This window comes from Carassius auratus, chromosome 1, assembly GCF_003368295.1.
Source record: "Carassius auratus strain Wakin chromosome 1, ASM336829v1, whole genome shotgun sequence".
Classification (NCBI taxonomy): Eukaryota; Metazoa; Chordata; class Actinopteri; order Cypriniformes; family Cyprinidae; genus Carassius; species Carassius auratus.
In genome coordinates, this window is record NC_039243.1 from 26,633,789 (window position 1) to 26,646,434 (window position 12,646).

Consider the following 12,646-nt stretch of genomic DNA (forward strand, 5'->3'; position numbering starts at 1 on the left):
GCCTGAAACCAATGGGATTTCCACATCAAAACTTTCAAGTTCCTTAGATATAAACCCTGTGACAACTTCCCATGTCTCCTCACATCCTAAAGTTTTGTTTACTTATTTGTATACATTTGAAGACGGCCACAAATGTCAGGTTATCACAGCCACAGAATGAGGTCTGAGGTTTTAAGAGACTGGATGCCAAAGAGCTTGACAAGTCTGAGTATCGTTTTCCATTAGGCACGAGTGCACATGGTTACTTCCTCTCATAAATAATTAGTTGGCTGCAATCTCCACTGAAGGAATGTTACATTTCAGTATATAAGGGCTTTCGGACTATAGATTATGTATGGCATGCTATGCTTGATGCTTTCGAAGCGCATAGGGACTGGCATGTTTATTTCTTGTCACCTTCATCAGGGTCTGGTAGTTAAAGAATATATAATTTGTAACAATGCACAACAATCAGGTATAATAGTTTGATCATCTTGACTTTGTTATAGGTTTGTTAAATTTTTCCTCCCATGAAACATAGTTCTCATGATTCTTCTTTATTATATTTTACAATTAAATTATTAATTGCAAGCAAACTGTAAGCACCAAAAGTCATCTAACACAGGTTTTTGTAGTACAAATTCCACAAAGGAACATTTCCAGAGCATTGGGGGTCTTTTAAGGACACAGTGTATTCACAACAGGAGTGTTACGTATGTAATTAATTCACAATGAGAGGTTTCAGTTGGCTCACAGCAATCAATAAAACATGGGAAGGCAATCCCTAATGCCTTAATAACCTTAAACAAACTAAAAAAAAAAAAGATTTTCACAGTTGTCATTTTTATTGATATAAATGGCAAATGTTGAAATATTCATATTTATAAGCTGATGCGTACTAGTGTAATTATATTATTTGCGGGTAAAATCACTGCTCAGATTTGTCGCTGAATTAAGAGGTGTTTAAAATTGATGGCCCTTGTTACTAAAAATACTTCTCTGTCCTTGAAGTGTTCATTCTTGAAGCACATCCAGCCCCTGGGGCTTGCTTTAATTTTGGAATCCACAGGGATGCTTGTCTATTGAAATTGTTCAAAAGAGCCATGATAGAGCTGCTAAGGACAAGTACATGCCTCTTTTACCTTAACTGAGATCTTCTTAATTTCTTTCTGTGCTAGGGGAGTCTGATGGGAAAGTGTGCTAGTAGGCAATTGTATTTGTAGGCCTTCATTATAGTTGCCATTGGCCACCCCACTCTTCACCAAAACATTCACTTTGTTGTTGGATGAAAAGATTTTGCAGTGTGGCAATGTCCACACACATGCATTGATTCAGGTTTTTCAGGATGACTAATGATTATTCTAATAAATATATTATTATGAATATCAATAATAATAGCATTATCAATAAAATAATAAAAGTTCATTTAAGTTGTGGGGAAAAAAAAGAAATAAAAATGAATATATATAATGAATATATATATATATATATATATATATATATATATATATATATATATATATATATATAGTTACAATTCTAGCTAAAATATTGGTAGAAATATCTTATATGGGTGCTCTACACAGATGTTATAAATAATAATGTGGTTTATATTATAAAAAATGTTTTAAAATATCAAATATTGCAAATACTGTTCAGTACTCATGTTCATTCATTTAGTTCCCCTTTAATCCTTCTGGCCCTGCTCAGGTCTGAGAGTCATAAGTCAATCCACATGGTAAAAAAATAACTAAAAAAAATCGGTCATTTTAGTTGATTCGAGGTCAGTTCCTGTCAAGTTCTGAAAGCTCTTTTAACAGAGTAACAGGGGCAGTCACATTTACCATTGCTCAATGAAATTTCACAGGCGAAATCCGGATCCTCTCGCAGTTCCCCAGGCAGATTCTCTCATATTCAAACTGGTTACAAATTCGCCATACTGATCAACAAAAAGCTGCTTGCTCTGAAACTGTCTTCTGTGTGATTAGTGCTTCATACTTCGCTATGCTATTGAAAATTGACCTTTTCTGCATGTGGAAGATTTTGCTGAAATATCTAATGTGACACTGTACTGTAGGCCATCACCTTAAAAGAACAGTTCACCCAAACATTTGATAAAGAAGCCCAATTCCAGGGAAAACCGCGGACTTGGCAACACTGTGACGGATAGTAATGTCTACCATGGACACATGTCGCAGCGCAACCACAACAGCTTGACGTTGTCTAATTTGGCATGGTCTCCCTGCTGCACTTATAGTAGTAAAGGCTTTCCTCTGTATATAAATATCATTACAAGTACAATTTTGGATGTATTATTTGTGTCCCCTTCAAAAATTGATCTTGAGAATTAATTTTTGTTTATTGTCCCCCCGCCACCCAACTGTTAGACGAAATTTACACCCCTGCCAACACACTATCCAAGTTGTAATTGCTGGGTATCTGATTACATGTAACATAATGTTATGTAATCACATTCCACAAATGTTGTACTTGTAATTAAATAATACCAAATGATCATAATCAGATTACAGTTACTTTTTTATGGATTACATAATTATGTATTTGATATTATGTGGGGAAGATTCATACTTTTTTGTCAGTCAAACCCTTTGACCTATAACATTTTTATTTAGATTAAAAGTTAATATTGAAATCATTTTACAAACCAAATTTGATTGTTTACAGTTTTATGTTGTTTAATGGTCACACTGGCATGCACGTGAACAAAATATTTCTAATGAAATTATTTACACCATAAGTTTAAAGGTCATTTAATTAAGATAAGTAGTCTAAAAGTATTCTAAAATATTCAGAATACATTACCTAAAAAGACTAATCTAAATTACATTACTGACTACAATTTGTATCATGTCATTTACAGTGTGTAAGTAATCTTCCCAGCACTGCCTGTTGTCCACCGACATATTTGGGCTTGTTTTGGACTGTTTTTGGTTTTGTGGATTACCGATGATTATTGATGTTTAGCCTATAATTCTGACGGCACCCATTCACTGTAGAGGATCCATTGGTGATAATGTAATATAATGTAAATTCCTCCAGATGTGCTCCCATGAAGAAAAATACTCATCTACATCTTAGAGTAAATTCTCAGCAATTTTTTTTTTTGGTTGAACAATGGCTTTAATTGAAAACATATTCCACTAACGGGCTATTTGAAAAACCAAAACATTTATTGTTTAACTTTATTTTCTATGTAATATTGTAATTAAATGGCATTAATGAGTTTGTTTGTAATTTTTAAATGTGGATTCAAGCATCAAATTCGTTTTGGGGACACTGTATAGTCTATTGAGTAAAACGGGCCAAAGAGGGCGTTCTTCAGCAGTGTGAATGCGACCTGGAAAGGAACCTGACACGAGACGCTTCAGATTGTCGTTCAAACATGTGAACATCTCAGCGAGGGTCTTAAGAAACAACGAGGTCAGATATAAGATCCGGTCAAAACGTAGAGTAGATGGGAGGAAGTATGGACGGAATATATTTGGGTATGTTTTTGTGAAACTTAAAGACATGTACAACTTCACATCATTGCGCGCTCATGGAGAGCCAGCGGGTCGCATCTTTCTGGCTTTCGCTCTTTCTCTCCTCGTGCTGTGGACGTTATTGGGGAATTTCACCGTTTGCGCAGCGGTTTTGCGCTTCCGTCACCTGAGAGGGAAAGTCACCAATATCTTTATTGTGTCTCTGGCGATGTCGGACTTGCTGGTGGCTGTTCTCGTGATGCCGTGGAAAGCGGCCACGGAGGTGACCGGACACTGGGCGTTTGGCTCTTTCTGCGAGTGCTGGGTGGCTTTTGACATTATGTGCTCCACAGCTTCCATCCTCAACCTGTGCGTAATCAGCTTGGATCGATACTGGGCCATTTCAAACCCGTTTCAATACGAGAGGAAGATGAACCGCAGACTCGCCCTCGTTATGATAAGCGTAACGTGGATCGTATCGCTGGCTATTTCATTCGTGCCCGTGCAGCTGAACTGGCACAGGGCAGACCTGGGCACGGTAACCACAAATAACTGGACCACCAGGGAAATGTGTGACTCGATTCTAAGCAGAACGTATGCCGTTTCCTCCTCTCTGATAAGTTTTTACATTCCCGTGGCAGTGATGCTGGTCACATACACGCGCATCTACCGCATTGCTCAGGTTCAAATCAAGACCATCTCTTCGCTGGAGCGCGCAGCGGAGCGCGCACAGAACTGCAGGGCAGGAGCGCGCACCTGTCCTCTCCAGCACCGCGCGATCAGAGAAACCAAACTGTTCAAAACTCTGTCCGTGATTATGGGGGTATTTGTGTGCTGCTGGTTTCCGTTCTTCGTCCTGAACTGTGTGATTCCTTTCTGCCACGACCCGAATTGTGTCAGTGAGGCAACTTTTAACGTGTTCGTGTGGTTCGGCTGGTGCAATTCATCGCTCAACCCGATCATATATGCTTTTAACTCTGATTTCAGAGCTGCTTTTGCACGACTTCTGTGCTGCCATGACCTGTGCATCAAAACACCTCTTGATGTTCGGTGCAAGGATCCAGTGTCCACCAATAATCAGGGCAGCTCCGTTAACACTATGGAGGTCGGTTATGTCAGTTTGGAAAGGGTGGACAACGAAATGCAACGTCCACTGGTGGAGATACATCTGTTTGAAGATGAGAGCGAGGTGCAGCATACTGACTCAGGAGATGCATGTCAGAATAAATGACTTTAGTGTAAGGCTTAAGTGTAGAGGAGACTTGGATAGTTGTGAATATAGTGAATATTTCTCTAAGGTTTTATTTTGAAAGTGAATTTCTGTATACCTTAATGTTTTATCAAGCTCAGGAAACAAGATACAGTTCCAATTTCTAGCCATGTGACAATAAGAACCTACTGTGTCTAAATAAAAATGTTATTTTCAATTTCCGACATATTTAATTAAACTAAAATGACTTTATTTGTTTAGCAATTTGTAAACACTAAAACAAGTCCAACACTCTTGTAACATGTAAAATTACCAGAAGATTATTTTTGGCTAACAGGCATTCACATTTAGTGATTTTATGAAAGTAAAATCTATAAAAAAAAAAAAAAACTTGGGTCAATTTGCCCCAAACTTCTTTTGAATGTAATCCAGCAACAATGAATGAAAAAAAAAAAAGTTCACCCAAAAATGACAATTCTGTCATTAATTGCTTACCTGTTCCAAACCTTTTGTGGAGCATAAAAGAAATGTCCAAATGTCTCTGTTTTGAGAAATGTCTTAGTTTCCCCAGTCACTGGAAGTTAATGGTAACCAACTGTTTGGTAACCAGTTTTCTTTCAAATATCTTCTTTTGTGTTCTGACGTAGAAATAAAGACAAGAGGTTGAGTTAATGCGGACAAAATATTAATTTTTGGGTGAACTACCCCTTTAAGATGTTTTTATATAAATGCATTTTTGACTTAATTCTTGCATTAAAAATGGAATTCAGTTGTTAGCCAACTATAGTTTGGAGGACATAGAAAACACATAAATATCCTAAATTATAAAAGCTATAGCTGCCTGAAACCAATGGGATTTCCACATCAAAACTTTCAAGTTCCTTAGATATAAACCCTGTGACAACTTCCCATGTCTCCTCACATCCTAAAGTTTTGTTTACTTATTTGTATACATTTGAAGACGGCCACAAATGTCAGGTTATCACAGCCACAGAATGAGGTCTGAGGTTTTAAGAGACTGGATGCCAAAGAGCTTGACAAGTCTGAGTATCGTTTTCCATTAGGCACGAGTGCACATGGTTACTTCCTCTCATAAATAATTAGTTGGCTGCAATCTCCACTGAAGGAATGTTACATTTCAGTATGCAAGGGCTTTCGGTCTATAGATTATGTATGGCATGCTATGCTTGATGCTTTCGAAGCGCATAGGGACTGGCATGTTTATTTCTTGTCACCTTCATCAGGGTCTGGTAGTTAAAGAATATATAATTTTTAACAATGCACAACAGTCAGGTATAATAGTTTGATCATCTTGACTTTGTTATAGATTTGTAATATTTTTCCTCCCATGAAACATAGTTCTCATGATTCTTCTTTATTATATTTTACAATTAAATTATTAATTGCAAGCAAACTGTAAGCACCAAAAGTCATCTAACACAGGTTTTTCTAGTTCAAATTTCACAAAGGAACATTTCCAGAGCATTGGGAGTCTTTTAAGGACACAGTGTATTCACAACAGGAGTGTTACGTATGTAATTAATTCACAATGAGAGGTTTCAGTTGGCTCACAGCAATCAATAAAACATGGGAAGGCAATCCCTAATGCCTTAATAACCTTAAACAAACTAAAAAAAAAAAAAGATTTTCACAGTTGTCATTTTTATTGATATAAATGGCAAATGTTGAAATATTCATATTTATAAGCTGATGCGTACTAGTGTAATTATATTATTTGCGGGTAAAATCACTGCTCAGATTTGTCGCTGAATTAAGAGGTGTTTAAAATTGATGGCCCTTGTTACTAAAAATACTTCTCTGTCCTTGAAGTGTTCATTCTTGAAGCACATCCAGCCCCTGGGGCTTGCTTTAATTTTGGAATCCACAGGGATGCTTGTCTATTGAAATTGTTCAAAAGAGCCATGATAGAGCTGCTAAGGACAAGTACATGCCTCTTTTACCTTAACTGAGATCTTCTTAATTTCTTTCTGTGCTAGGGGAGTCTGATGGGAAAGTGTGCTAGTAGGTGTAACATTTAAAATCATGATAAAATCCCATATTCACAGAGGTCCCAAATAATTGGACACTTAAGTCGCACTTGAAATCTATAAATGTCATTGCAAAAGATAGGGTGAGCATACGTCCCAGACATGTCCTGAGCAGGATATCTAAACTGCCTATAATGTACATACATATACATTCAGAAATTATGAAAGCAATATAAAGACAAAGCCTAAAAACAATCATTTTAGGCAAGTTAGAAATTCCAGCCAGGATATAATAAATAATATTAGAAAGAAAGATGGCACAACCACAATTTTACAAAGTAAAATATTTTGCACAAATAATTTTTATATATTTATATAATGAAACAACAGATTTACTAATTAAGATAAAACTATTTGGACACTTTCTGGTTATCAAACATTAGTGGATCATGTTCTTAGTTAATCTGATGATGAGCTAAACCTGCGGTTTCTCTGCTAGGACACCTGTGTGAACTTTAGGAGAACTGACTTTATATATCACTATAAATCCTCCTGGGACAAACTTGTTAATATAATGTTTTAAATGGCTAAGAAAAGCAGTTAGTTCTGAGAAAAACTCTAGCATTATTTGCTAGATTTTATAAGCAAGTGTGGCCTAAACATTCAAATACTTCTTGAGGCCATTGCATATGCTTACTTAATGAAGAAGAAAGAGTATCTTTCTGTCTGTGTGATTGGTCATCAAACACTCACAGTAATGCTAGCCTGCACACAGAGTTTCCTGTAACTGGTCAAAGAGGTTAATGTGCACACTTTGTGTTAGGAGCTCTCTCTGCTCAGTCACTGTGAGACGAAACAAACAACACAGGAATTAATCAAGTGTGCATTGTTTATGTTTAATATGTGTGTGTATATATATATATATATATATATATATATATATATATATATATATATATATATATATATAATTTGCGAACACAAATAACATTGATTAATTATAGTTAAATTAAAATAGACTTTATTTGCAATCATTAAAATTAGCCTAGGAGTCATCAGTGTGTAAAATTTTTTTTTATTTGTTTATTTTTATATTTATACTTAAATGCTCATTTCAAGGCAAGAGAGTGTGTAAAAGAAGACTAGTTAAATGTGTGTGTGTGTGTGTGTGTGTGTGTGTGTGTGTGTGTGAGAGAGAGAGAGAGAGAGAGAGAGAGAGAGAGAGAGAGAGAAATGTGCATATTTCATTGTTGTTTATTGAAAACACACATACACATGACCTTAATTGTACAAGGAATTTGTTGAAATAAAACTATTGCTGAAAATGCATTCTGATCTGAAAATGTTATTTTAGGAATCGTGTACATTTAGCATGTGTTTATGGGAGATATATGCATATGTAATGACTTTTATTCAATAACTTTGTAGGCTACTTGGACCAAAGTGCCAGACAAAATCTTATTAAAATCAATTATTCATACATAATTATTCATTTATTTTATCAGTTAACGTCTGGACACAACAATACATTTATAATAATAATAATAATAATAATAATAATCATATATTATTATTATTATTATTATTATTATTATTATTATTATTATTATTATTATTGATTAAAACAATCACCCTTTTTCCAGATTCCAGTTCTGCACACATTTCCAATATTCGGTTTTAATCCCAGGCATTTGAGCATCAGAAGAAAACAACAACAACAACAACAACAATTATTATTATTATTTTCTAATCACATGTCGGACAAGTGAAAGACTTTTCATTTGTATACCCATGAACCGGAACTGATGTCCTCAAGTCTGCCAGAGCATCACACAGAGGTTGTAGGAAGTGTGGATTGCTCCGTAAACATTATTCAAGAAGTTTGTTTTCTATATTATTCGTATGTGCGTTTGTGTTTTTTCCCACTGAAATATCCGTCCGCTCTTTCGGGATTCGGTGGGTTTTAATCTGACCGTGTCTTTGGCTTCTTGGAGCGCATTGTAGAGCCCAGAGAAGATGTCTGCGGAGGAGGCGGATAAAACCACCGCCGCTGAAGCGAGTGCAGGAGACGAGGAGGAGGAATGGCTGTACGGGGGTCAGTCAGCGCCAAATCTATTCTCCAAATCTATGAACACTTAACAGCTCAGGAGAAATGCGCTTATTAATCTACAGTACTTCGCTAAAGTTAAATTTTTAAATGTCCGTGATTTAAGAAATATTAATCCTTAATACATAATTTGAGTAATTAAAAGATAATTAAATCAAATCTCAAACAGACCCTGTTGTGGAATGTATTTCGGATTCTTTTCAAGAGCACTTTAAAAATCTATTCTTGGTTCTGTAAGGCACGTGTAAAATAATAATATTTGTCATCAGCAGTATTTTGCGAGCAGCCCCTTTTAAAAAATTCAGCTCATAATCAGTTTGTCACCAATGCATAATGTATTTGTTACAGATGAAGGTGAAAGTAAAGAAACTGAAGAAGAAGAAGAAGAAGAGGCCAAACTGACAGCCGCCATCAGGTGAGAAGTGAAGTTTTTACTGTTAGTGTTGTAGACAAGGAGACTGTTATCAAGTTTTTACACTACGGAGCTGACTCTTAAAATTTAAAAGCCATCTATATAGTTTCTTGTATAAAGACCACTATTAGACTAGCATTTATAGTATGTTAAAATATTATTTTGAAGATGCTTCGTTTGTATTTTTTCTATTAGTTATCATACTGTACCGCAGATATATTTAGTATTTATTCACTGGTTTACTTATTTTAATCAAATTGTATTTTTACCTGTTTATTTAAATAAATAAAAAATGTTTATAAATATTAAACATATTGATCAAATTTTTTCCAAACATTTGATGTGAATCATTGATTAAAACTTCCGAAATAAAAGATTACCAAATGATCATACACACTGCTATGTTGCTTCCTAATGCTTTCACTGAATAATATTTTGTAGTTGGTTTTATGACATAGACTATTAGATTGCAAAATCACATTTGTTTAAATAACATTATATAGTATTTGTATAGCATGTGCGTTAAACCAGCCAATGCTAAGGTTTGCTTCTTTAAGTTGACTAAGGAGTTCATCTGCATCATTCTTATGCTGATCCGTCTGTATCTGCAGTGTGACCTCTACTCCTCCTGTTTCTGAGGAGGTCACCCCGACCGCTGACATCACCACCACTACTGGAAATGGTGTGGCCAGTCAGGTAACAAACAACCACTGTAGCAGCCCCATTCAGTTTGGATGGAGTTGATGTACGGTCAGCTTTGATTGCTGCTTTGCTTAATGTAAATATCAATATTACACCTGTACATTACACTGCAATGTTTGTCTGTTTTGCATGCCGAAAGCTGCAGATTCATGTAAAATGCCCATCTGGAACACGTATGTTGATTAATTAAAGATACTCTTTTTGTTTGTCTTAGGAGGAAGCACCTGGAGAAGATGAAGACAGTGAGAGCGACAGCGATGATGACGATGATGATGTCCGTGTCACCATCGGCGATATCAAAACAGGAGCACCACAGTACACGTAAGGGTCCAGTGACTGTGCTCCCATCCTGGAGACTGCAAGGTTCACACTGGGTGTTTGATAGATGATCTGACACTGCCCGCAGCTCAAGCTGGTAGAAGTGGACTTTACATGTTGACATCAGATGATGGACAAAAAAACAACAAAAACAAACAGCCGATCGTTCTGATTTAACTCACTTGGATCATGTACTTTTAAAGAGATGGTTCACCCAAAAATGAAAATGCAGTCATCATTTACTCACTCCTATTTTGTTTCAAATCTATAAAACTTTGGGTAATCTTCGAAAGACAAAATAAGATATTTTTAACGAAACCGGAGATGTTTCTGTGCCTCCATTACAAGTACAAGTAATCAGGAACCAATTTAATCTAGACTTTTATTTACTTACAAACACACATGGAGCAAATCACTTATGGTAAACATGGAAGCTTGTGCATTTAAGTGTCCTATTACTATGTGATATGCTTTATGTTTGCATGTCGATCAATGTTTATATGTAAACAAAGGCATGGATTCAAACACATCATAAAGTAATCATATCTCTTCACAAGATTAAAATGCTCTATGCATATGGATTCATTTTATGATGCCTGCATGACCTTTATGGATCTTCTTTTGGAGCTTTTGAACCTAGAAGGTTTCATTAAAATTAAATATATTAATTCAATTTTTGAAAATTAACCAAAGCTTTATGGGTTTGTAACCAGATAAGGGTAAGTGAATGATGACAGAAGTTTTATTTTTATCCCTTTTATGCTCTAAATATCAATGGCAGTACTGGAATTATGGTATCGTCCAAGTGTAATTAATTATTGCACTAATCGTGATTTGGATGGGGCCTTATTTCGTGTTTTTTAAATTTTTTTATTACTTTGTTGTTATTTTAATACTCTATAACTGAAATGGATTGTAGAACTGGTATATTTGTGATGTTTTATTGTGCAGGGCATATGGGGGAACTCCTGTGAATCTGAACATAAAGTCAGCTGGCAGCAGAGCTTATGGAGCAGGTGAGTGTTGCACTGTCTCACAAAATACGTCAGTTCACTTACAGATGCATTTTCATACGAAGCAACGTATCAGTTCCTGACATAATTTAAGTGTGTATTCGGTAGGTAGTAAAGTGAAAGGCATAGACCTCGACGCTCCAGGCAGCATCAATGGAGTTCCAGTCCTGGAAGTGGACATGGAATCCTTTGAGGAGAAACCATGGAGGAAGCCTGGTGTGTATTCATTCAGGAACCGGCGTGATGGCTCGTTTGTGGCATCTGCATATTATTTAGCATATGTGTGTGTTTACAGGTGCGGACTTGTCGGACTATTTTAACTATGGTTTTAATGAGGACACGTGGAAAGCGTACTGTGAAAAGCAGAAGAGGTTACGCATGGGCCTCGACATTCACAACATTGGAGCCACCACCAGCAAGATCTCAGTAAGCATAATAAGCTGTTACTACAGATGGAAATTGTAAAGAATTGAACAATTCTTCATATGATTCCACTATTCTGGCTCCTTTGATAGGTAATGTTTTGGAAACAATTATTTTGCATGAATTTCTCTCAGATCATTTCATAACTTTTATAGTTTAACAATTTAAAATGTTGAACAAGTTGTTGAAAAAGTAGAATTTTAAATAGCCATTACTCCAGTCTTCAGTGTCACATGTTAGTAACATGTGAATGTTGACATTTTTAACCTTTTACCCTTTCCGCCTCTTTCTCTCCTTCTTTCTTTCAGGTTCAGCAGGGTCGCACAGGGAACAGTGAAAAGGAGATCACAGTTGCAGCTCATGCAGCTAAAGCAGACTTTTCCTCTCCATCTAACCTGTATAAAGCAGGTCTCAACCCAGCGAGGTAAACACGTTCTCTCATAATCCACTGGGGTTCATTTATTTCAGTTACCACACTCCAGTTTCAGAATCTTCATGTTTTGGAAATGCATGTACAGTGTTTGTCCCGCATCTGTCATGTACTCAATAACTCATTTTTGCTCTCCCCTAACTCATGCCCTCATAGGATATCCCCTCCACATTGGGCAGGGCCTGCCGCTCAAGAAATGTCCTATTATACGTAAGTGGGAGGTAACATGGGCATGATTTGTTTTACAAGGTTGAGTAGACTTTTAAATATGAAATTAAATTGGCTTCATTTATTGACTTTCTTTTATTGGTACCACTGTTCATTTTTGTTGGTGATGTTTTAATCTACAAAAAACTATGAAAAAATGCCAAAATCTGCTGCTATGGAAGTGGACTGAGCAATCTGGACCGTTTTTCTTTGCAGAACTGTATAGTCATTAGAAAAGTGTTTCATATTGGGTTTTTATGTGTGTGTTTGGGCATGACATTCTGGTAGGGGTAGGTGACTTGACCAGTATTTTATATCACTGTATAGTCATTTTGTTTAGCAATTATTTTATCTGATTTATGATTTGATTGATTT

General features: G+C 36.0%; 2 protein-coding genes across 3 annotated transcripts in view; both read left to right on the top strand.

Moving 5' to 3' along the window:
• The first annotated feature begins 3,345 nt into the window (after nt 1-3,345).
• On the top strand, nt 3,346-5,001 carry LOC113064626 (D(1) dopamine receptor-like). The gene has a single exon (XM_026235846.1). It carries the CDS (start codon nt 3,511-3,513, stop codon nt 4,690-4,692), a length of 1,182 nt encoding a protein of 393 aa, XP_026091631.1. The 5' UTR covers nt 3,346-3,510; the 3' UTR covers nt 4,693-5,001.
• Nucleotides 5,002-8,461: 3,460 nt separating this feature from the next.
• The window catches only part of LOC113106005 (pre-mRNA 3'-end-processing factor FIP1-like), an 8,942-nt gene continuing 4,757 nt past the window's right edge, over nt 8,462-12,646 (top strand). For both annotated transcript variants that reach the window (XM_026267491.1, XM_026267502.1), the window contains exons 1-9: nt 8,462-8,754; nt 9,115-9,181; nt 9,790-9,874; nt 10,095-10,201; nt 11,150-11,214; nt 11,320-11,427; nt 11,507-11,637; nt 11,943-12,058; nt 12,221-12,274. In XM_026267491.1, the coding sequence (XP_026123276.1) occupies nt 8,676-8,754; nt 9,115-9,181; nt 9,790-9,874; nt 10,095-10,201; nt 11,150-11,214; nt 11,320-11,427; nt 11,507-11,637; nt 11,943-12,058; nt 12,221-12,274 (812 nt within the window). In that variant the 5' untranslated portion in view covers nt 8,462-8,675. The remainder of the gene's footprint in view (nt 8,755-9,114; nt 9,182-9,789; nt 9,875-10,094; nt 10,202-11,149; nt 11,215-11,319; nt 11,428-11,506; nt 11,638-11,942; nt 12,059-12,220; nt 12,275-12,646) is intronic.

Coding starts and splice junctions, on each gene's coding strand:
- LOC113064626 (XM_026235846.1), top strand. CDS start 3,511: ATGTACAACTTCACATCATTGCGCGCTCATGGAGAGCCAGCGGGTCGC.